Source organism: Protopterus annectens, chromosome 5.part0, assembly GCF_019279795.1.
Source record: "Protopterus annectens isolate FY-2018-M chromosome 5.part0, PAN1.0, whole genome shotgun sequence".
NCBI lineage: Eukaryota > Metazoa > Chordata > Ceratodontiformes > Protopteridae > Protopterus > Protopterus annectens.
In genome coordinates this window covers 173,130,929-173,156,680 of record NC_056735.1, presented here as the reverse complement: position 1 = coordinate 173,156,680, position 25,752 = coordinate 173,130,929, and the positions used below count along the sequence as shown (strand labels likewise).

Below are 25,752 nucleotides of genomic sequence, written 5' to 3'. Positions count from 1 at the left end.
TTGGATCTTAGATCCCATCCCGGATCTGATTTCTCACCCTGCGGGATTACAGCCCCCAAATCTGGGCGACCTCAAGCTCACAGCTTAGTTGATCCAGTTCCGCTGATAGCAAGGTCTCCCGGTATCTCGTCACCAGTGAAAGCCATTCTGGTAGCAGCACACAAACCTTCTACCAGAAGGACCTACGGTAGTAAATGGAAACGCTTTTCCATTTGGGCCAAAGATGGGCTTGGATCCCTTTACTGTCCGTATTCCAGCGATTCTTGAATTTCTGTCCCATATCTTTCATCAGGGAGCCAGTGCATCTATGGTTAAAGTACAGTTGGCAGCCATCTCTCACTTTCATGTGGGAGATGAGGTAGGATCACTGGCTTCCACCAGAATTTGCAAAACCTTTCTAACAGGTGCTTTCCTGTTAAAACCGCCAGTTAAGTCTGCGATTCCACCATGGGACTTAACACTGGTCCTGCAGGCTTTGACGGGCTCTCCTTTCGAACTGGCCGCGTCAGCTCAGTTGAAATTTTTATCTTGGAAAACAACCTTCCTGGTTGCAATAACTTTGGCCAGGAGAGTGTCTGAGCTTCAAACCATCTGTATGAAACCCCCTTATCTAATTTTTCATAAAAACAGAGTTTCTCTCAGGACTAATCCTTCTTTCCTTCCTAAAGTAGCCTCTGAGTCGAATATTAATCAGTCTATTAATCTGCCAGTGTTCTTCCCCAATTTCCAGAACAAAGGGGAAAAAATACACACTGCACAAATTGGATGTACATAGACAACTGCGTTTTTATCTGCACAGGACAGCAACTAACAACAAGTCTGAATAATTGTTTGTGTCCTTTGCCAAGTCTTCTTTAGGCAAACCTATTACCAAAGTAACATTAGCTAACTGGATTTCGCAGTGCATCATTCAAGCCTATTTAGCTTTGAACAAACCGGTTCCTTTGGGAATCCATGCGCAGTCAACCTGATCCATAGCTACCTCTGCTGCGTTCTGGTCTAGAGTCCCTATAGATGACATATGTTCAGCAGCTACTTGGTTCTCCTCTCATACTTTCATTTCCCATTATAAATTGGATTTGATTTCCAGGAGTAGGGCTTCCTTTGGCTCCGCGGTGCTCCGGAATATTCTTCCTTGAGGGCCACCCAAGGTTTTCTAGGTAGCTAGGGACTCTGTCTCACAGGTTGCAGACCAAATGAAGTTAGCCACTTCAGATAAAGAAGTTATGTACTCACCATAACGTTCCATCTGAGTGGGTAACTTCATTTGTCTGCAACCAACCCCCCCCCCCCATTCCCCTTAACCAGTTTCGTGCTTCTTAACCAGGAGAGGGGATTGTCCATTCTGTTAGGCAGTAGATTACTGGCCTCTTTCGAGGGTCTTGTGGAGTCCCTATAGGCAAACTCGATCTGAGGATGGGGGATGTGTTGCCAGGGGATTATGGGTAGGGGAGGAGCTAGGAGCTCGGATCTTTAGCTAGGTAAAGCTGCCGGCTCGGATCCGATACCCACAGGTTGCAGACAAATGAAGTTACCCACTCAGATGGAACGTTATGGTGAGTACATAACTTCTTTTTTCTGCTTTCTAATGCTTCTGATGCTACATCCAGGGCCGCTGGCACCAGTATTGCCACTTGTCACCACACATGGATGAGATTATGTAATTTTGTGCACTGTTTCAAGGCATCCTTTATTAATGCCTCCTGTGATGGCCCTTCACTTTGTGTGTCTGAGGTTTTGACCAGGAACGAGCAGGATGGAAACACACCTCTCTTCCAGGGTGAGGTGGTGCATTTTGAAGGAGGATTGTCCAGGGAGCCTGGTCCACTATTGAGCTGAATCTTCAAATCAGCGTCTTGGAGATGAGCAGTCCTCTGCATTGCAGGCCTTACAGGACGATCTCGCCAAGGATGTGATTTCATTTCAGGTGAACAATTGTGTCTGTTGTCTGGTATCTGACCAAAGAGAGGAATCCATTCTTACCCACTTTGTTGGCAGGCCATGAGAGTTTGTCAGTAGGTGATTTCATGTCGATATTTTCTAGTTGCAACGCATTTATTGGGGAACTTCAACATATAGTGTAAGATGGTTTGAGCAAGAACATTCCTTTTCCTCACAAGTGATCACTGCATCTGAGGGTTGTGGCTTTGATTTTTCAGCACTGGGGCAGTCCATGTTGCAGCCTGTTTCTTCCCCATTCAACATGAAGTGCAGCAGCTGTTATGCCTTAGATGTTCATCGTGTTACCCTGCTGCAGTCATCACACTTGGGTTATCCTGTCTTCAGGCGGTCCCGCAGTCGGCTGGAATTCCAAAGTCTTGGTCCGGCGTCGGTTGCTGTCACTTCTTCCCTGACGTCAGTGCGCCAGGGTTATATATATAATGCAACCGACGCCATTTTCTTCAGTCTTTCTTGCCGTGCGGTGCCCAAAGCAGAAGCAGTTCGCAAGTGCCGGTCGGCCGACTACTGAGATTTTCGAATTCGAATTTCAGACCGAAGTCTTCTATAAAGCTAAGTACCCCATTTGGGAAACTTTTCTTGCCTCAGACCGATGTCAGAAAAAGTTAACAATTGTATTTCTTGTGGGAAGCAAGTACCTCATAAGGATTTTCATTCTTATTGCATACCTTGCCTAGGCCCAGAACACGACGTCACTAGTTGTCATTTTTGTGCTAGGTTTAATAAGCGTACTATTAAAAGACGCTTTGATTTCGCATGACACTACTTCGATAGGAAATTTAACTACAGCATGCCGTCGGAGCAACCGACTACCGGCGTGCACAAAAAACGCAAGGATAAGGACAGACAGCCCAGGCTTAAGCCAGATTCCGAGGCCTCGGCTGGTCCGGTCTCCGGTTCTCCGGTCCTCAGTGAGGCTCCGACGCAGCCCCTGACTACCGCAGATCTGGAACCCTAGACCGCTTCAGAAATTTTGACGGAATGTACCAGGCCAACGCAGCCATTTAGTTCAGGCCCTACCGACGACATTGCTGAAAAAGATGTCGGTGCTGCAGAAATGCCATCGGTTTCTGAAGGCGTTTTCAGACCGACGCTCACCATTAAATCGTATTCTAAGACGAAGACTCCTATTAAATCTAAAAAGACTGCACCCTGTTCAATGCCCCATGCCTAAGAAACAGATGCTCAAAATGGCTGAAGATTTGATCAATTTAATCAGGGGTTCCCAGCCTCCTCCTGACAAAAGGCCTAGACAAGAGGAAGATTATGCATCCTCTGAACAAGTGTCCATTTCTTCAGACTCCTCTGAGGACCAAGATTACTCCTTCTCCCCTTATGAAGATTCTGATGCTGAGGATTCCATTCCCTCAGCTTCTCCTCCTGAAGACTACTCCTTTGGGGAAACTTTACACACTATGAGGGAACATTTTCACTGGGAAGGTCAGGACTACTCTGACTCGAAGAAAAGGCTCAGAGAGTTTCTTTTACTCCCCCAACACAGACCACTTGCCATCCCACCAGTTTTAGACATTGTGGATGATGTTTACTTAGAATCCAGTTTTAACCCTGATTCTCTACCTCCTGCTCCGCTAAGCCTGACAGATATTATAGAGTGCCTGATTCCCACAAATTTCTTTACAAAAGCCCTGTTGCTGACCCAGAGACAATCTCCCAGGGTCCCAAGGGGGCTAAGGCTTCTATGGCTAAAAATCCTGTACCTTCTGAGAGGGATTCCAGAGCACTAGACAGGTGGGGGAAAAAGATTTACACCTCAGCCACTCTAGCTGAGGGCACTAAATTGCCAATTTCACATGCTTAAGTATCAGCAATTTCTAATCTCTCAATTAAAGCAAAAAATGACCACTCTCCCTCAACAATCTGAATTGAAAGAAATGCAGGATCTGTTGTATGCCACTGAACAGGTGGGCAAACATACCTTACAATGTGGGTTTGATTCCTTGGAGGCCTCCTGCAGAGCAGCTGTCACTGGGTCTGTTATACGTAGGCATGCTTGGTTAAAGGAACAAACTCTACCTGATCATGTTAAAGCAAAACTTCTAGATGCTCCCTTACAGCAGGATGTTCTTTTTGGAGTGAAAGCAGAAGAAGTCTTAAAGAAAATGGAGGATAAGGCAAAATCTATGCAGACAGTCAAAGATTTCCTACAGGTACAGCCCCCTCGCTTCAGCAGAAACTGGCCAACAATAAATTGGTCCTTTCCAGCTACAGACAGACCACAGAGGGGTAAATACAGACGCCCAAGGGGCAGAGGACAACCACAAGCCCAGTACAAACCTTGCCAATGGGGCTCTACAACACAGAAGGGAGGAGAAGACCGGTCCCAATCTACCAGAAGGCAAACTCAATGACTTGCACCTCATCTGGCCAAGCAACACTCTCTTGGCAGCCCCCTTGGGAGGAAAACTCACACTTTTTTCAGACAACTGGCACATTGTCACAAAGGACAAATGGGTCCTAGACATAATTTTATGAGGATACAGATTCCATTTTCACACCTTGCCAATGAAAAGAGGAATGCCAAACTTGCCACAAAATCAATGGGCAGAGGCACAAAGACAAATTACAACTCTCATGGACATGAGAGCCATTCAACTGGTACCTACTCGAGAGCAAGGCCAAGGATTTTACTCAAGACTCTTTCTAGTGCCCAGAAAGGACAATGCCTGGAGACCAGTTCTGGACCTTTCAATTTTAAACACTTACAAGTACCCAAATTCAAGATGCTAACACTACAGCAGCTTCTTCCCATGTTGGGCAAGGAAGCATGGCTAGTAACGTTGGCCCTCAAGGAGGCATACCTGCATGTCCCTATCAGACAAAGTTGCAGAAGATACCTCTGTTTCATTGCAGGTTCGGCCCATTACCAATTCTCTGCACTGCCCTTTGGCTTATCTACTGCGCCCAGAGTCTTCACAAAATGCCTGGCACCAGTAATTGCATACTGCAGACAAAGAGGAATTCAAATATACCCATACCTGAATGACTGCCTCATCCAAGCAGAAAGCAAGGACATTCTATTACATCATCTGGCTTTTGTGAGCCATCTTCTAAATTGCCTGGGGTACGCAGTAAACGAAAATAAGTCAAAACTAGTACCCTCACAAAATATGACATTCCTGGGTGCCAGCTTGAATACAACGGCCCAGAAGGCTTATCTGACGCCAGACAAACAACTACAACTGACTCGATATTTCAAAACAATGGCAACAAAGGCCCAATTAACTGCAAGAAAAATTCTGCAGGCCTTGGGCTTCATCTTGCATACTACTAATACCATTTGCAAAGCTGCATATGAGGAAATTACAGTGGTACCTAAAAAGCGTATGGTCTCAACACAGCCACAGCTTGGACACAATATCATCTCTCATTCCCTGCCTACAACAGGAGTTTCTATGGTGGTCACAGGCATGTCACCTCAACAAGGGTCAGCCTTTCACCTTGCCCCCAGCCAGGCAAACTATCACAACAGATGTATCAAATTACGCCTGGGGGGCTCACATGGCAGGACAGTGCGTTCAAGGCGTATGGACTGCATATCAAAGGAATCTGCACATCAATCAAAAAGAGATGCTAGCTGTACAGAAAGCTCTGACAGCCTTCAAGGATCTATTACATCCAGGACAACTGACAATAAAGACGGACAACACCACACTAATGTGGTACATAAACAAACAAGGGGGTACTCACTCCTACCCTCTGTGCAGGCAAGCAATGACCTTATGGGAACACAGCTCTGGCTTACCAAGTTCAGTTACAAGCTCAATTCCTGCCAGGACAGAAGAATACATTGGCAGACGACCTCAGCAGAAACATCATGGATCCCCACGAGTGGAAACTAGATCCACAAGTATTTACAATGATAACCCAAAAATGGGGGCTTCCAGACATAGACCAGTTTGCCAGCCCTCAAAACTATCAACTAACAAAATTTTGTACAAGGGCACTTCACCATCAAGCGTGGAAAGTGGACGCACTCTCTTTCATTTGGAAAAACCTGACAGTATATGCCTTCCCTCCATTGCCTCTCCTCACAAAGGTACTTCTGAAAGTCAAAAAGGAGAGACCACAACTGATTCTCATAGCCCCAGACTGGCCACGCCAACACTGGTACCCACTATTGAGGAATATGGCCCACGGCCCACCATGGATATTACCACATATTTCCCATTTACTCGCACAACAAAACAATCAGATTCTTTACAGCCAGCTCAAAACCTTAAATCTGGCTGCATGTCAAATCAACTAACATCCAGCCAGCTCCTCTTTCCCAAGCAGTTATGGATGTTATTCTGGAAGCTAGGAGGCCAAGCACCAGGAAGGCTTTTTCGGACAAATGGAAAAGGTTTTCTGCCTGGAACCAATCTAAAGGCCAAGACACAATTCAGCCTCACATGCCTCACATTCTACAGTATTTAACTGAGATGTTGCACAAAGGACTTTCTTTCTCCTCCATTAAAATCTATGTTTCAGCTATTTTGGCCCACTACAAGACGGATCCACCCTTATTTTCGCATCCACTTCTAAGGCAGTTCCTCAGAGGGGCAAAAAACATTAGACCACCCAGGAGAGCACCTACACCAACATGGGACCTCAATTTTGTTCTGGAAAAACTAGCGCTACCTCCCTTTGAATCAGCTTTCTCTGCAGATCTTCAGTTCCTATCATGGAAGACTGCCCTGCTGCTAGCAATAACTTCAGCTAGAAGAGTCTCAGAGCTACAGGCACTAATGGCAGTGGAATATTTCCTCATTTTTCATCAAGACAGAGTTTCTCTACGAACTAATCCTTCCTTTATGCCTAAGGTGGTTTCCAGTGCGGCTTTAAATCAAACCATCCACTTACCCACCTTCTTCCCAAATCCACAGAACAAAGGTGAGAGACTCCTGCATTCCTTGGACATTCACAGGCAACTTCGTTACGACTTGGACAAAACTAAGGCTTTCAGAAAATCTGACCAGCTCTTTGTATCCTATGCTACAGCTTCTCAAGGGAAGGCTATATCAAAGCAAACCATTTCCAAATGGATAGGTCATTGCATACATTTTTGCTACACCCATCATGGAAAACCAGTTCCTGCTACCATTAGGCCCCACTCTACCAGGGCAATAGCTACTTCTACAGCCTTTCTCAGGGGGGGTTCCAACCAAGGAGATTTTGGAAGCTGCAACTTGGAGTTCAGTACACTCCTTTACCAAACACTATCATTTACCACTTTACTCTAAGGCCAGGGCGGGCTTCGCCACTGCAGTTCTGCAGGGCCTTCTAGCCTCCTCTAACCCTCTATGATACCTCCACCCATCCTTAGCTTTGGGATTCAACCCAATTGTGATGACTGCAGCAGGGTAACACGATGAACATAGTACAGTTTTGTACCTACCATAAATGTAGATGTTCGAGTGTACACCCTGCTGCAGTCCAGGTTACCCTCCCTCCATCCCCTCTGACTTACTGGCTAAATCTCTTCAATACCTTCCTGATGTATTTGCTTATAGCTGAAGGGATTTTGTGTTTGTGCAAGTTTACTCACTTTGGTACTAATTATTGACCACCTTTTTGGGGGCACCTGACATCTGGGGCAAGAAAAACTGAAGAAAATGGCGTTGGTTGCATTATATATACCCCTGGCGCACTGACATCAGGGAAGAAGCGACAGCAACTGACGCCGGACCAAGACTTTGGAATTCCAGCCGACTGCGGGGACTGCCTGACGACAGGATAACCCAAGTGTGATGACTGCAGCAAGGGTGTACACTCGAACATCTACATTTATAGTAGGTACAAAACTGTACTTTCCCCCTCAAAGGTAATCACCTGTGGCACTCTTTTGTATGCTTGGCCCCTAGGTCTCCTGTATGTGTATCCTCTGTCCTCTTTGATGATGAAGTTTTTCTAGAAGGCTGCCTGTTGCAGGGCGACTGTGATCCTTATTGCTCCTTTTTGGATTCATCAGGTAAGTCCTGGATCTGATTTCTCACCACTAGTCTTGGATCCACCCAACCTTCAGACACTCAGGTTGACTGCACAGTTTCTTCTTTTCCCATGGTGGATAGAGATCCCAAGCTTTCAGACAGAATGGTTCATATATTGTCTTCTTCTCAGAGGGTGTCTACATATAAAGTATATGCTAGTAAATGGAAATGTTTTGCCTTTTGGGATCACCCTAGAGGTTTTGACCCTTGCTCAGCTCCTTTGGAGGTCATTTTGAACTTTCTTGCTGACTTGTTTCTCTCAAGATCCAGTTACTGTAGTATTAAGATACATTTGGCAACTATTTCCAACTTTCACATTGGCAGAGATAATATGCCATTGGCTGCTCTAAACATTTCAGAAGTCTTTCTCAGGGGGGAACCTTTTGTTTCATCCTCCAGTCCAGGCCCCTGTTCCATAAGTGCTTGCTGCACTTCTATTTTGAGTCTTCGGCTACTGTTGACTTGAAGTTGTTGTCTTGGAATATATAATTCTTGATGGCTGTTACCTCTGCCAAGTATGTCTTAGAACTGCAGTCTCTATCCTTGGTACCTGAATTTTGTAATGGTTAGTATTCACTGCATTGTTTTGACGTCCGTCAATAATTGAGGTTTTGTTTGGACAGAGGTTTTGTTTGGACAGAACCAAATATTTTAGGAAGACTAATTATTTGTCCCTTTCAAAGACTCAATTGGATGTGCCAGTGTCCAGTATGACTTTATCCAAGTGGCTGTATGATTGTATTTCATTTGGGTATAGTTTGAAAGGGAAGGCTTTGCCTCATAAACCAAAAGGTCATTCTACTAGAGCTATGGCTACTTCTACAGCATTTTTCTTTAGAGCTGTTTTGGATGATTGTGCTGCTGCTACTTGGGTGGGTCATTACGTGTTTGTGTCCCACTACAAATTGGACGTTCAGTCAAGGTCTAGGGCCTTCTTTGGTTCCACCATATCATGCATTGTGCTTTTGTAGGCGCTCCATAGGATTTTATGTGGTTGGGGACCCTGTTCCACAGGTTGAACCAAGATGAAAAAGACAACATCTGATATAAAAGTTATGTACTCTCCATAGTGATAGTGTTGTCTCTTTCCATCTGGTTCAAACTTGCCTCTTACTTGCCCATACCTTGTAGCATATATCTCGATCATGGGGCAGCTGAATCAAGAAGGACTGTACTCCTCCTTTGTTGGCATTCTTAATGTTTTCTTTTGGGATTAAGTGGTGGAAGCTTTTGCAAAGGGAGGCAAACCCAATTTGAGGTAATTCTTGTTGTGGGTAAGGTGTTATGGGTAGAGGAGGTGGAGCTTTGGAGCTGAAGTCTTTATGATATGGTCGGTCTCAGATCTGAGTTGCATCCCATAACCCATGGGTTGAACCAGACAAAAAGAGACAACAGAAGTCTGTTGTTATGGTGAGTACATAACTTTTATTTTTATTTTATTAACTACTTGAATTCCATTCATATTCCGTGAGTCACGTATTCAAGTATTTTCTGTATAGTAGTAATTATAAGACAAGAGGTACTGTTTTGTGTTTTAGCGTAGGCATTATGTAGCTGTTGATCTGATGATGTCCTTTTCATTCTTCCTGAAGCCATGGGTTCGGATCCGATCTTTGGATCCACTTGGCCGCATACTATAGACTTCAGATCCAACTCTCGAACTCCTCCCTCTAACCGTAATGCGTTAGTCCTTCCCCATTATCTCAGGTCTCATTTTCTGCTATTGTGCTCAGACACTGGTTCCTCGCTCAATCTTGCACATAGTGAATATCTGAGTTAATCTTTTTATTCTGTTTTCAAAAGTTTTCTGTCTTGTGCTTTTTCTACTCATCCTTCCTCTTAGTTTCTTGCTGGTGTTAGGACTGCTACTATATGTATGTGTGTGTGTGTATATATATATATATATATATATATATATGTATATATATATATATATGTGTGTATATATATATATATATATATATATATAGTACTCTCATTAACCATAGCTGGTATTTTATTTACTTTTTAACCAAGGTTGTTGTTGTGTCTTTCGGCTTTTCCTGGTTAGGGGTCGCCACAGCGGAACTCTGGTCTGCTAATGATTGGCAGTTGATTTTTACGTGCTGAGTTGCCAGCCCTAACGCACAACCTTCAACTGAAGGTACGCCCATTCAAGCATGTCTCCACGCAGAAGACGCTGTAGCTGAGAGTCGAACCGGTCAGTGTCTTACTGTGAGGCGACAAGGTAGCCTCCTTAAATTACCATTGTTGGCAATTTGCCTTTTCTATCTACCTTCCTTTATTTAAAAAAAAAAAAAAAAAAACTGCTTTTTCCTGGCAGATTCTGATCTGAGGATCGGATCCAATCCATTTCTTGTAGCAAAATTAGTCCAATCATGATTTGTTTCATACGATTTAAAGGTTCCATTTATATAAGTTAACAAAACTCTTTACACCCCCCTTACTGAGCCTAAGCATGATGCATGTATGAGAAAACATAAACATTTTGGGGGGGACATGTCGAGATTCATTTTGTTAATTCGCTTGCATTTTTTTTTTTTTTTTAAGTCTTATAGAGACAGATAACCGATATTCAGGTATGAGAGCATGTTATCAAAAAGCAACATCATTTAACTAGCTCCAGCTTCTAACAGCTCAACTATCAAAGGTTATCTTTAATCTAAAAAAAAAAAAATGTTCAGCTCATTTAAATTGGCTGATTAGTTATAGCACGAGTACCATAAATTTGCCAATGAATTATGCTTTCCATTTGGTATTATAAAAGTGTATTTGCAAAATGTTGGAAGTAAAATACATCTTACCTTAACAGCATACTTAAAAAAACAAAAAAAAAATGGAAAAATGGGGCATTGAAAGTAAGGAAAGATGATTGTGTTGTCAGAAAAATATACACACACTAATTGACTATAATTATATTGAAGGCAAGGTGTTATGTAGAGTAACCTGTAGCTGCTTTGTAGTATTCATAGGTTCATAGGTTCATACTAGGCTATCTGCCCTAGGGCATTTATAAGCCTAGCCAGAGTATGTTTCGCTTTCGCCACCCATTTTAAATTAATTTTGCTATGCCCTTTTTCGAGGTTAGTATACTGTGCCTCTGTCTAGCAGTGACACAGAAGTGATACCCGGGGTAAACCTACGATCTCCCATCCACTCATCAAGATTCCTCTTGAAGAGAATCAATGAGGGACTCTGCCTAACCTGGACTGGAATTTTATTCCAGAGTGAAGGTATCCTCTGGGTTATGAATCTGTCCCTCCAGCATGTCCTATTTATTTCAGTGCTGAGGTTCAAGTCTCTCGAGCATGTAGCTCGATGGGATTTGGATTTTTTGAGGTGCAGCATGTCCCTTATTTCCGGGTTGGACATGGCTTTATACGTCAGGCACAGGTCGCCTCTGAGCAGGCGGTATGCCACTGAGTAGAGCTGGAGTTTCTTTAACCGGGCAGCATATGGCATCTGTTTGAGCCCTTTGATCCTCTTGGTGAGGTGCTTTTGGGGTCTTTCCAGTTGCTGCAGTTGTTTGGTAAGGTACATCCCAAACGGGGCATTGTACTCGATTATGGGCCTGATGAGGGATGAGTAAAGAGGCACGATGACCTCCCCTAATCTAGATGTGAATCCCTTCATGATTAGGTAGGCTATATAAAATGTTTTTCTAACTACTTTGGCCACGTGGTTGTCAAATGAGAGATTGCTATCAACTTGGATCCCCAGGTCCCTAATTACTTCTTCTGTACGTAATGGATTACCACCTATGTGGTAATTTGTGGGCGCTTTGTTTTTGCCAAAGGGGATGACTATACACTTTTTGGCATTTAGCTTGAGGCCATGGCTCTGGCACCAGTTGTCTGTTTCTATGAGACCCTTTTGGAGGATGCTTGTGTCGGCTGGAGAGTCGATTATGGCACCCAGTTTGCAGTCATCTGCAAACTTGGTCAGCCGCTGTCCTTCTGTGTTGGCCTGTACCTCCGAGTAATATATACCGAACAAGAGAGGTCCCAGGACTGAGCCTTGTGGGACGCCACTTGTAACTGGTTTGGAGTCTGACATGGCTCCAGCAATTCTAACCATGTGGGTTCTGTCCTTGAGCCAGTTTGCAACCCATCTAGTGACATAGGGGTTTATATTTAAGCTGGTGAGCTTATCTATAATGCCCGAGTGGGGTACTGTATCGAAGGCTTTTGCGAGGTCCAGATAGGCTGTGTGGACCACCTTCCCTTCGTCAATGGCCTTGGTGACTGTTTCAAAGAAGTCAACCAGGTTTAAGAGGCAGGATCTGCCCTTAACAAAGCCGAACTGGGTAGGATCCAGTGTCTGTAGGTCCCCAATATCTTTATTTATGAGGTCCATGATGATCCTTTCCATAGCTTTGCAGACCAAGCTAGTCAGGCTTATGGGGCGATAGTTTCCAGGGTCCGTTGAGGCACCACCTTTGTGGAGAGGGACCACTGTTGCTGTATGCCACTCTTTGGGTACATATCCTGTAGTAAGGCTGAGATTGAACAGTAATTTTATGTTTGGGTTTAGCTCTTCTCAGAGTTCATGTAGGACGCAGCCTGGGACACTGTCTGGTCCCACTGATGCTGTGTTTTTTGCTTTGGAGAGGGCGGCTCCCACCTGAGCATCTGAGATGTCAGGGGGGCAGCACTCTGCTGGGATAGATATTTGCCCTTTGGTGGGAGGGGAGTTTGCGCTGAACCTGTCAGCTAGGATGTTGGCAATGTCTGTGGGTTCGGTGTATTTTTTGTCATTTTGGACTAATTCTGAGCATATCTGGGAATTCCCACCCAGGTTCCTAACATAATTAAAGAAAGCCTTGTGATTATCCTTAGTGTCCTGTGCAATTTTTCTCTCAAAGCTGGCCTTTGACGATTTTATGAGTGCCCTTAGTTTTTTGCTAATACTGATCAGAGATGCCTTCCCTTTTTGGGATTTTGCTCTATCATGTAGTAGCTTCCTCCTTCTATTGTATAGTTTGTTTATGGCTGGGGTCCACCAGACAGGTCATTTGCCTTTGGAGGATTGGGTCTTGGTTTTATTTGGGATTGCATGATCCATGCATTCTTGAAGGTGTTCATAGAATGCATTTATAAAGGATTCTGCGGTCTGGGCAGATTTTCCACAGGCCCAGGGGCTTTGAAGGATTCCACCTCGGTTTTGAGGAGTGTGAAATTTGCTTTAGAGAAGTTTTTCACTGTGGTTTTCTGGGCAGGGGGTGGGGTCGGGATGTGAATATCCAGTGAGATCAGTTTATGGTCTGATCTTACCAGTGAGGGATACACTTCTGGTCTGGAGCATAGAGTCCCCATGTTGGTGATGATCAGGTCCAGTATGTTTTCCCCTCTTGTGGGAGTGGTAACAAGTTGTTCCATAGCATTTGAGTTTATGAATTCTAGGAACCTTTGGGCAAGGGTGTTGGAGCTAGAGTAATGCTCCCAGTCTATGTTTGGGTAGTTGAAGTCGCCCAATATAATGGTGTTCGGAGAGACCTTCATATTTTCCAGTGTTCTCAGGAAGGCCGAGTGGGGTTCCTGGGTTTGAGAGGGTGGTCTGTAGCAGGCTATAAACTGGAAGGCAGTTTTACCCACTGTTATTGCACATGGATAGTCTCTGATGCTTCGTGCTTTGCCACCAACCTGGAGGTGTGGGTATCTTTGATGAATATCGATACTCCCCCTCCTTTTGTAGTTCGGTCCAAGTTTTGGGGCCGAAAAGCATGGTATGAGGTATAACCTGGTAGTGCTGGGGTGCTCTCGGGAGTCCTGAACCAGGTTTCGGTTACTGCACAGATATCGATGTTCTCCATGCTAAGGAGAGTTTCGAGTGCGTGCATCTTGAGGTTTAGACTTCTGGCGTTGAGTAGCATTACTCTTAGTTTCTTATTCCTTGTGATACCTATGGAGGTGGGTTTGTCTTTTGAGCCTTGCCTAAAAAAGACACTATGGGGGTAGCAAGAGCCTTTGCCAATATCCGAAAGCCCAGGGGTGACAGGTGCAAGCTGTCCCTAGCAAAGCATCGTGGCTTGTCGTGCATATCATCCCAAGTTGACAGGCATTGGATCCCCTTTGAATGACACCAATACTTAAGCCAATTGTTGAAATTGATCATCTTGTCTTCATATTGTGGCATCATTCTTGGTGAGGGTAAGATGCTACTCAAGGTCAGGGTCATACCAGCCTGGGCTACATGCTCAGAGAGCTCCTCTATGTCTCTTTTCATGTAGTCCAGGGAGGTACGTCTCAGGTCATTAACACCAGCATGGACAATGACTGAGTCATATTTGTACTTGCCTTGGAGTGACCTGAGTGCTTGTGTTATGTGGTGGATCCTAGCGCCAGACAGGCTGCTCACCGTGACCTTTTCCTTGTTCATCCTGGTGAGCGGGACGTCAGTGTGCCTGACGATAGAGTCACCTATTACAAGTGTATCAGGTGTGTTGTTTAGCCTTAAGGGCTGTGACTGTTCGGCACACTGGCTTTGTGAGATATGTGTTGCACGTGTTTTGTTTTGGGGTAGCGGTTGCTTGGGTGTCTGCTTTGGAGGTCTCTGCTGCTTAGGCAGATCTTTATTTAGAGCCTCCGAATATGTTTTTGTGTGATTATGTGTTTAGTTTGCTGTCGTGGTAGGTCTATGTGAGACTGGAATTGTAGTGAGTGTGGTTTCCTTCTCCTCCTGACTGGTTATGCCAGTACTGAGTTGAGAGAGCTTAGCCTCCAATTTGGCTATATGGTTGCATCTCTCACATGTGTTGGAATTTGTTGGGAGGAGGAGAGGGTTGTCTGTGTACATGAGGCAGTTGTAACATTGCCTCAAGATTCCCATATTCACCAGCTGGACCGGAGAGATTGACAACTGACCTTTGGACATGCTAGAATAATATTGGGAATTCCTTTATAATTGAAAACAAGGGCCAATGGGGAGTGAGGGTGTAGTGCTTTTAATTTTTAGTGCTGACTTATAATTGCTTTAGTGAGCAAGTGCCAGGTAACAAGTGTAATGTGTTACAGGTAACTTAAATGCAAAAACGACAAACAGTAACTTTCTTTCAAGTGAACCAAGGAAATAAGTACAGTAAGCAATGCAGATATCACTAGGGATCCACAGAAGCGCTGAGAAGCCACGTTTTAGGTGGAATTAGCGTTCCAGGGAAATAACAAGCATACAAACAAAGCTAGATTCAGCAGGCCTGGATCTAGTCTATGCTACAGCAAACAAGGTGTACCAATTTCAGTAAGATACAGTTCAAATATTCAGGCACTATAAACCTTTAACCAGAAATTCCCAGCTCAGAAGGGCAGAGTCCAGCCTCTCCTCCCACAAGAGTGCAGACCACGAACCTTCTTAATGTAAAATAACTGGCCTGAAGCCCAAGTGCTTAAACCAGAACTAATACACTTTAAGAATAACAGACACTGAGCTCTCAATCAGCAGTTCCCAACTTAGAAGGATGAAAGCTACCTGTCCTGCTACCACAGTGCATGCCACAAACCTTCCTAATGTAGAACAACTGGTCTGAAGCCCAAGTGCTTTATCCAAAAGACTTAGAATGATAGCTACACTTTAACCAAGTTACTACCAAGCAGTAATAAATACAACTGAATACTTTAAATAATGCCTGGATTAGTGCTCAAGTTATACAAACAAAGCTAGATTCAGCAGGCCTGGAACTAGTCTATGCTACAGCAAACAAGGTGTACCAATTTCAGTAAGAAGCAATTCAGATTTGCATGCACTATAAGCCTTCAACCAGAAATTCCCAGCTCAGAAGGGCAGAGTCCAGCCTCTCCTCCCACAAGAGTGCAGACCACGAACCCTCATAATGTAAATAACTGGCTTGAAAGCCCAAGTGCTTAAACTAGAATTAATACACTTTTAAAATAACAGACACTGAGCCCACAATCGGCAGTTCCCAACTTAGAAGGATGTACGCTACCTGTTCTGCCACTACAGTGCAGACCACAAACCCTCTCAATGTGAAACAACTGGTCTGAAGCCCAAGTGCTTAAACTAAAAGGCTTAGAATGAGTTACACCAAGCAGTAATAAATACAATTGAGAACTTTTAAGATGACGCAAAAGCAAAATAAAGTAGGAAGAAACACAAGTACAGTAAAAGCAGATGAATTTTTTTTTTTTTCAGAAAAGTAGCAAAAGCAGTAGTAAATACAATTCTCATGCAGTGCAAGCTGGCACACTTGAATATGTAGCAATATTAGTCCACACACAGTTTGAAAAAATGTAATTAAATTAAAAAGGACTAAAAGCAAGTGCAGAAAGGGTTTATTAGGTAGAATGCGGTAAAGAGGTGTCCTGGGGGAGTGTCTTAGATCAAATCTACAGTGGGGCGGGCACTGCAAAAGCCACCAAATTTAAACTACAACCAAGAATAGGGAGGGGGGGTAGGGAAACAGTTTCAACACAGATGTAAGGAATGTGCAGATTATAAAAAAATATATATACTGTTTTCTATATATTTGCAGAGCAGTAAGACACATATCAAGCAAACAATTTAGCTCTATAATACAGACTAACACAGAAAATATACTCAGCTCTATATACTTGCAGATAGTTCTGTAAGGCTCTCTCTCAAACTAAGGTTCCAGTTTGAATACAGGTTTGTGGTAATGTTTCTGAAGAAAGTTCCTTATCAATGCCAAGGATGTTTTCTAGTTGTGAAAAAAAAATAGGTGAAATGGTGGTGGTGGTGGTGTTGGGGGGGGGGGGGGGTTAGAACCTGCATAAATGTTCTGCTCTGAAGTCTTGGAGGGAAACTGAATTTTCCATAGTAAGTAATTCTGCAGATGGGGTCAAAGCTGCCACAGCATGCCCTGAAATCAGAATAAATACATTTTCAGACGTCTTTGGTAAATAAATAAAATGTTTTATTTTCTTTCTGTTGTGCTAGCATATTCTGCAAAGTATTTAATTTCTGGACTACGTGGGTGTGTTTTCAGAGGAAGAAACAAAAGCAAATTTGCTAAGTTTTTTTTGTAGGATGATTCCACAGTTTTAATTGTAAAAGGCTAAAGGCTGATTTTATTTACTTGCTACCAAATACATAGAAAATATAGAGTTGCAACTCTGGTGTTTTCATATCAGTGCTACTTTTGTGTACTTCATAAGTAAACCTCATTTGGAGTCTTGTAATTGAAATTACTTTATTTTTCAATGTTTGTTTCACAGCAGATGCTGTGTGTGTGTGCGGTTATATATAGTTCTATTTCAGACTGTTTTGTGTCTACTGCACACGCTTAATACAAGATAACAGTTGGAAATACCCAAATATGTGAGAGTTTTTCCAGCTTTGCAGTAATCTACTTGATTGAAGTATTTTGGGATGCATGTATCTTTACTTTTCTGTTTCTCTTGTACCTGAAATTAAAAAGGGTAAAATAATAAGGTGTCTAAGTCATGCTTAAATTAGAAATTAAATTCTTTTTTATTACTGTTAACACTTTCGCAGCAAGTTCTAGAATTGTCTTATTTTTAAGAAGAGAGTTTAATTGTTAAGTTAAATTTTTGCTTTGCTTTTGAAACAGCTCTGGGTTTAGAAACTGAAATATGAAATTAATTTTCTTGTAAGATAAAGCAATTGTTTGGACCTAGATATCAGAGGTAGATATACTTCTGTAAAATCTTCAGCTAAGCTGTTTGAGATCTTCATTATATCACCTGTCTCTTCTGCACATGTTGCATTTTACTGTGCAAGTGTACAGCTGTTTGTTTATTTTTACAATGTACATTGTTTAGTTTTATTATATATTTCAAATGGCTTTTGTAATTAATTTCAAAAGCTTGTGGCTTTAATTTATTGCTGTAGTGATCTTTTGAGATGTGATGACATCTCAGTTGTTGGGTTTTGCTTTTTTGAAGAGTGACTGCTTTGCAAATATTTAATAGTTGGCTTATTTTAAGGTGAAATTGTGATCTTTGTACGCTGTCTTGGTCTGATTTGTCTGATTGGGTCTAGCATGTTACCTTTAGGACTGGGAAGGGGTTGTTGGTACTGGAGAGATATTCGCCTTTCCTGGAAAACTCGTGTGAGGCATTGGCTTTGGAACAAATTGGGTAAGATTATAGGCAGCCAATGACTGACTGCTCTGCAGCTGGCCAGTTTTTAAAGCTTGTTTGGGTTTGCTAGGTGTTGGCTATTACCTGGGTCAGAAGTGCACATTTACTTTACTCTTGAGACCACTTACCCCTTGCATGTAATGTGGTGCAACGGTGTGGATTTTAAGGACATCATTTGATATTTGTTATTTCAACCAATAGGATTTCAAAGGCACTGGCCTTGATGTGCAAAGATGTGATCACAGGGTTCCACAATGACATGGTAAGTCTGAGACACTTGGCTTCTTTCATGCAAAGGAACTCTTCAAGATTTCTTGTGATCAAACTTTGTAGCTGTCTTTTCCCCCCAAAAGTAAAGGGAGTATAATTTTATATCTATTAGAGGTCCATAAGCAACTTGGATATTATTTAGTCAGAACCAGGAATTTTGGCAGCCAGAATAATTGTGTCCTTTTAGAGGCGAGACCATTCTTCAAGCTTGTTTTCCTGTGAAAACATAAAAAAACTTTCCAGGGTTATGATGCAGCCTGCTCAGCTAGAGCAACTGCCATATCAGCAGCCTTTTTCAAGGATTTTTCTATCTAGAACATTTATGAGGCTGCTATGTGATTTATTTTCACACCTTTGCTAAACATCATAAGCTTAGCATCCAGACTAAAAGCAAAGCAAAATTTAGCACTGCCATCCTGCATAGCCTACCTGTAGTCATGTTTTTGTGGGACCGGAAGAGTACCATTTCTCTTAACATTATTTTCTTTTTATCTGTGTGTACTGCTTTGGAATCTTGCCATATGTAAAGAATGCTACCACAACAGTGATCCACTTGGAGTATATTCGATTGTGTGAGTACACTCTCTGTGATGGTACATGTTTGAGTATAATTACTTTTGCCGTGCTAGCTCTCACCCACCTTCTCTTATATTTTTTTTCATTTTTGCTCTCACTTTAGTCATAGAGGTGGTAGAAAGTGTAGTAATATGATCACCCACCATCCTGCTAATTTTACAAACCCAGAGTGCCACCAAATCTTTTTTTCCTTTGCTTCAGATGGTCCTATGTTCATACCTTTACAAAGCACTACAAACTGGATTCTTACTGAAATTCCAGAACAGGCTTTGCAAGGACCATTTTCCAGGAGCTCCTAGATCTTTATCTTTCATCCTCTCAGGTTGGGTAAGCTTTGGGAATCTGAATGATAAACATAGTACACTTGTGCAAGTCCTACTTAACTTTGACAGTAGATGTTTGTATTTCACACTGCCTCAGTGGCAGCACCCACCCATCATCCCTCTGATTTTGTATATAGTTTGATGGTATCTAACCATGTTTTGTTGTTAGTGGTTTGTCTGCAGATTAGTTGGTTTCAGGCAATTCTTGCTTCTGATCCTTTTTGGTACATCCCATGTAACATCAAAAGCCTGAGTAACTGACTTTCTGTAATAGGGGTTAGGCTTCCTCTGATGCAAAGGGTTTAGCTCTCACAGAGAGATGGGGGGGGGGGGGGGTTCTGAGCCCTGGAAAGCTCAGTGTATTTTTTTTTTCTAAGCTCAGTGTAGGTTTTTGTTCAGCCACAGAAACCTTATGCCACTGAGGCAGTGTGAAATTCTAATGTCTGCTGGTACAGGTAAGTAGGACTTACAATTGTACTTTTCCTTGTACTGAAATGTTGCCACTACTACCTTCTACTTTAGGAATTTTTTTTCCTTACATAGTTGGCAGTAAATACTCTAATCTTGCCTTTATACTATTGGTCATTAACTTTGCATTACAATACTGTTGAACCTTTTTCTTGGCTGTGAGTGAGTAGTTCAGTATTCTTACACAATGCTATTTTTCCAGTGATCAATAACCATCTATAAAATGGTTGTCCGTTAAGACCACTGCAAATTATCTGGTATCCAGCACTTTCCCCTTTTAGTATCATTCCTTAAGATTTTTTTCTCACTGTGAGCCATGGCTTCAATATTGGGAAAGTACTTCAGCAGAATTAACATTACAGTCTTAGTAATGTATGCAGTTTTATTTTTTTGTATATTGAATTGCCAGTGTAGAGTGGTGTGCCATGAATATAGAGTCTTTGGATAAACTTTGATATGTGAAATGTTAGCAGATGGATTGCATTACTTGTTTTGTTTCTATTAAACCTTATTTGGTTTATAATTAATACAGCAGTTGTGGCTCCTCAGGCTCCTTCTAAACTAGCCTTGAAAAAACTGTTGAACAAAATTAGAACACAGAAAGATACATGGACATCCAGGAGCACAGAATCAAGTGATAGAATGACAACTGAATCAGGGCCGTTCAGCAGTGAAGAAAGACATCCAGCTGTAGTACCAGTGCCTGTAATGGATGTTAAATCTGCTCCTCATCAAAGTTTACCTTATTTCAGTCAAGGTAAGCTTCATTGTGTCTTTGATGTACAGTCTCCAGTAATTTTCTTCATTCTACATTTGTAGGTGAAGAAAAGTACACATTGAAGTATCATCTGGTAAGTTGTCACTGTATTCTCGTGATGCCTCGAAGAAGAGGTTTGTAAATACTTTTGTGCACACTTCATCAATAAACTGGTGCAAAAGAATAGCCATCTAGTAGCATTGTATTAAATTTCACACACAAGACATCCCCCGACCTATATAAATTTATCAGTAAGTTTGGTTGCATACCTGTTGCCACATAAAAGGTTTCTCCAGTCACCCGTTGACACCATAAGAAAATGTTGGTCCAGTGATCTGTTATTTTTCTTTGGTGGGTTGCCTATCTTAATTTAATTTTGTATTAGTGATAAATAAATTTGTATTGTTTTGCTTATTAGTCATTAAGAACAACTTGATTATTATTGCAAATGACATTTTTGTTTATTGATGTCATTTTTGTCTGGAAATAAAATTTGTGGATTTGGTTAAGCTCAAAATCTGGTATTGTCTAAACTAACTTAGTAATGCCTTAATAGTAAATTTTGGTTCATCATAAACTGGTTAAAACTCAACAGTTCTAAAACTGATACCATAGTATTTTGTGCAACTTTGAGGGATTACTCTTGCCCCTTCTCTCTTGAACTTCATCTTATGTTGTGGCAACACTGCTGAATTTGTCAGTAATGGGAATAATTTATTATTTTGGACTGTAGCCTGACAGTCCAGGACTAAGCATCAGCCGTTGTGAAATCTTCATCTTTACATTTGTGTAACATTTCAAGGATCAGACATATTTTATCTCAAGATGACCTCTTGGTTGCTGTTCATGACTTGGTAACCAATAATATGGATTACTGAAATGCCCTGCACCTGGGTCTCTGTAACACCAAACTTGATTGCTTTCAGACAGCACAGGACCCTACCACCAGGCGACTAACTGGTACATCTTGATATCGTTCTATTCCAGTGTTGCAGTATTCTACATATGGGTTTACTCCTCTTGTCTCACGCACGTAGGCCAGTATACAAAAGTTTTCATTCCCTCTGGAGTGCGTAGGATGTCTGATGTGGCCGAGGGCAACGTGGGCCATAAAAGTAACGTCTGCATGCACCAGCCCTCAGAACTTCAAAGCCGCCAGTCGTACGCCAGGTGTCCCTGCTATCGTGGATGTCTGATTCAAAGAAATAAGGTAAGTACCCCATTGGGGACCCTTTCAGTCCTTCTTTTTACTTGTATTGCCTGTTCATGTCATCTGGAAAGGGCAAGTATAAGTGCGGCTGGCAGATTCCCCACAAGGACGCCCATGGTCAGTGTCTTTTCTGCTTGGGATGGTCGCATGATTACAAGGCCTGCCCCATTTGTCAGGCGTTCATACCCAAGACACTACATAGCCGCCTGCATGCTTTAAACCTTTAATTGGAAAACCAGTGTCTTAAACAAATTACATTAGGGATAAGAGGGCTCCTCTGACGTTCCTTCGGAACTGCCAGAAAAGACTTCCAAGACCTTATGGCCTACCTCTTCCGCTGGGCCTCTACCATCCAATCCTCAGCCTGACGACCACAGCCTGGTAGAAGGATCCGGATCCACCACAATGGATATAGCCGGTACCTCCAAAGATGCCGCAGAATCCCACCGTGGAGAGAACTTCCGCTGAGGCTTTACTGACATCTGTCTCCAACGCCGGGGGAGGTCCAGCATTTTCAGAAGGCCTGTCAGATCCCGCTGGTCCTTTTGCGGTCTCCGGATTCGAGACCCTTCCAGATGCTTGCTAGGTCCTTTAAAAATAAAAAAGAAAGTATATGTTTCCGTCTTCCAAAAGCATGCCTGATTGGCAGGCTTCCAGCCAAAGCCTGTTTAATGCCTTTATGGCCTTACGGCCTACCTCTCCTCTATGAGTTCTAACATACCCCCACCATTCCTGAGCCCTAGGCCTTAGACCTTGCATCCTAGCATGAAGGAAGACTAAGAACTTTCATATTCCTCCTCAGAGGAATCTTTATCTTACACCTCCCAGATCTCTTCCCCCTTGGGGTATGGCTCCCCTGAGGAAGAATCAGTCGAGCCTGGGAAACTATCTCAGAAATGAAAGATCATTTCTAGTGGGAATCCTCTGAAATTACTGACCAAAAGAGATACTATGACCTCATTTAGATGGATTCCCCAAGCCCATCTACTGTTCCACCTATCCTTCCTGCATTTTAGATGCCTTTGCCTCAGCATCACTTAATCCAGATTCCCAACCACCTGCTCCACACAGACCTGACAGACTTTATAAGGTGTCTGACACTGCTAAGCATCTGCTTAAGTACTCACCTGCTCACCCAGCCAGTATCTGTCTCTTCAGACAAAGCCTCTAAGCTTTTACCCACTACCACCATTCTCCCTGCTGACAAGGACAGCAAAACAATGGAACATCTGGATAATAAGGTTTATACTTTTGCTACCTTGTCTTTCAGGGCAGCAAACTACCAGACACACATGGCAAAGTATGCCCTGTCCCTCCTGGAATCAGCTACCAAAGAACTGGCTGATATCCCTGACTGCTCTGGCAAAGCCTCACTGTCGTCTCTCGTGGCCCTCACTTCTCAGGTTACCAGGCACTCTATGAAGTGCACTTATGATGCTGCTTGAATCTTCAGCCAGGTCAGCTGCATCTGCATCTGCCTTACATCGATACTCATCCCCTGCCTGATGATTTTAGGGCAAAGCTTATTGATGCACCCCTGGACAGTGCAGCATTGTTTGGCTCTAAAGTAGCAGACATTTTCAAGTCACTGCAGCAAAAACGTAAAGAAATGCATGACCTTGTACACTTGCTGGTCTCCCCCATACCAACGTTTCAAAGAAACTATCCGGCTAAAACCCAGTTTATAAGGAAACACACTCATCCTGATGCCCCTTCAAGGCCTAGGAAGCCTACAAGGAAATAACCCCCTCCAGCTAGAGCGTCTTCTTCCTCCTGTAGCCAGAGACCGCCCATTCAAGACAGGGCAGGTAGCATCTGACTACCTGCCTTTCTTGCACCCCCCCCCCCCCCCACTTCCTTACCTCTGTCAGCCCGCCACTCTCACTGCTTCCCTGTATGGACCAACATCACTTCAGACAAGTGGGTTCTGTCTATCCTCCAGAAAGATTAATGTTAAGTTGTCTATCTCGCCTTCATTCTTGCTGTTTGGGATCGGAGCCGATCCTCGGCTCTGACTCGGCAATCTTCAACAGCTCGAGAGCTGTTTACTGGCTCGAGGCTACCCCTTATCCCATAATGCCTAGCGATAGCTACCCAGATCTCGTTTGCCGCTTCAGCTGCAAGGGTGTCGTTTTTCTGGCTCAGGCTCGTATATTTAACTTTTTGTGTAAACTTCCTTAGAATTTAAACTTTTTCTATTTTAGAGTTAGTTATACATGTTGTAGTTATATTTTCTATAGTCTCTACCCTTTTTTTTGACAGAACTCGTTTAAGTTAGAGAGTTATCCACCCCTCCCCCACCCCTAGGTTAGCCGTGTATATATATATATATATATATATATATATATATATATATATATATATATATATAAAATTATATTATATCTTAAATTTCCTTTACAGCTTAGATAGTACTGGTGTGTTTTGTCTAGTGTAGTACTGTTTTTTTGTCTGTATCTACTTACTTAGGCTTCCCTTTTTTTGGTACAGTCATGTCTAAGGAAGCTAAGGTTTCTGGATTCAAGAAGTGTGACTCATGCTGTCAGAAGATGTCTCTGACAGATGGGCACACTAGTTGCGTCTACTGTTTGGGCGCTGTTCACCTGCAGGACTCTTGTTCTATTTGCCTTGCTTTTAGTCCAAGAGTCCTGCAGGAGCATAAGAACAAACTGATTCTTAGGGGTCTGTTAAAACCCCAGGATTCACCGGCAAAGGGTTCAGCGACAGTGAAATCCCCAAAATCCTCTAAGCCGTCGGCTCCATCCTCGGAGCCGACTCCTGTGCAGGATTTACCTTCTAAGTCAGTTCCGTCTGGCACCGACAAGACAACCTCCCCGTCGGCTCCATCGGATGCTTTGGAGCCATCTCGGAGTCACAAGAGGCTGAGGTCCCCTTCCTTAGAGTCGGTACATTTGGCTCCTCTGTCTCCATTACTTCAAAGTGAGCGTAGCCACCGATCCTCTCACTCCTCTCGATCCTCTAGGCTGTCAGATCATGATCTGGAGAGAGTAGTCAGTAGGTTGCAAAAGTCGCAGGCACTAACTAAATTATTGTCCAGCCCCCCTCATCAGGTATCGGCTCCATCCACTTCACTTGATGTTCCTCCTCCGACTCCAATGAGTTTGGAGCAGGAGTTCGTTGGGGTTCGAGTAGTGGAACCGTCAGCTCTGATAACCAATATCCCCTTCGGTTCCGACGTTGGCTCTGATTACCTCGATGGTACCTTCCATTGAGGGATCTGGATGCCAAGGCTCCCTCGTCGGCTCTGAGGGGGCGAATGGCATCGGACCCTTGTCTGACCCCATTCTCCCTCTCGGAGCTCGGCTCCAACATTGGCCTCGGAGCCATCCCCCTTGGCACGGAGAAAGATTCCTATTTCTATGGAACCGGTGCTTTCTCTGCCTCAAGACAGAGATGCCTTTGAAGTCTTGCGGAGTGTGCTGTCACCCGAGTCAGCTCCACTAGAGGCCTTACCAGCTCCGTTCCCCGTAGTGCCTGTGCCAACCTCTGCTCCTCCTCCAGACCCCAAGCGTGGGGAACCAAGGCTCCAGGACACCCCATTGGGTGTTTCCTCTTCTTTCGAGGCCTCCCCTGATCATTCAGAGGAGCCCCTTCGGAAGAGGAAGTGCAAGAAGAAGCACATTGTCTCCCCTGAGTCTGTCACTTCTGATATGGACTTAGATGAATCGGAAGGGTCCCCAAGATCCCCCTCTGAAGATGTTTCCTTTTCAGGCATCCTGGAAATGCTTAGGCAGAGGGGGAACTGGAATCCCCTAACACTTACTGAAGATGAGTCTGTATTCCTGGATGCTTTTGGTTCCTGACCTTCCACCGCCTGGGTTTCTCCTTCTTTAGACCCACTTATGTCTGTAGTGGCTCGTAAGGCTTGGTCAGCTCTGGACATAGTGGAACCAACTCCGAAGAGACCTAGTAAATTTATTACAGCCCCCCAGGATAAGTAATTCCTTTCTAAGGGTGTGCCGGTTGATGCCATGGTGGTAGCAGCAGCCACCAAAAAAGAGCTAGCAGAGACCTCTTCATCTGTTCATCCCCCTAACAAGGAGTCTAGGATGATGGATAGGTACAGAAAGCGAATGTTTGCTTCAGCGACCTTCTCCATGAG

General features: G+C 43.4%; 1 protein-coding gene across 1 annotated transcript in view; it reads left to right on the top strand.

Moving 5' to 3' along the window:
• The window catches only part of LOC122802138 (centrosomal protein of 295 kDa-like), a 700,586-nt gene that overhangs the window by 622,612 nt on the left and 52,222 nt on the right, over nt 1–25,752 (top strand). The window contains exon 4 of the mRNA XM_044071819.1: nt 20,195–20,419. Within this exon, the coding sequence (XP_043927754.1) occupies nt 20,195–20,419 (225 nt within the window). The remainder of the gene's footprint in view (nt 1–20,194; nt 20,420–25,752) is intronic.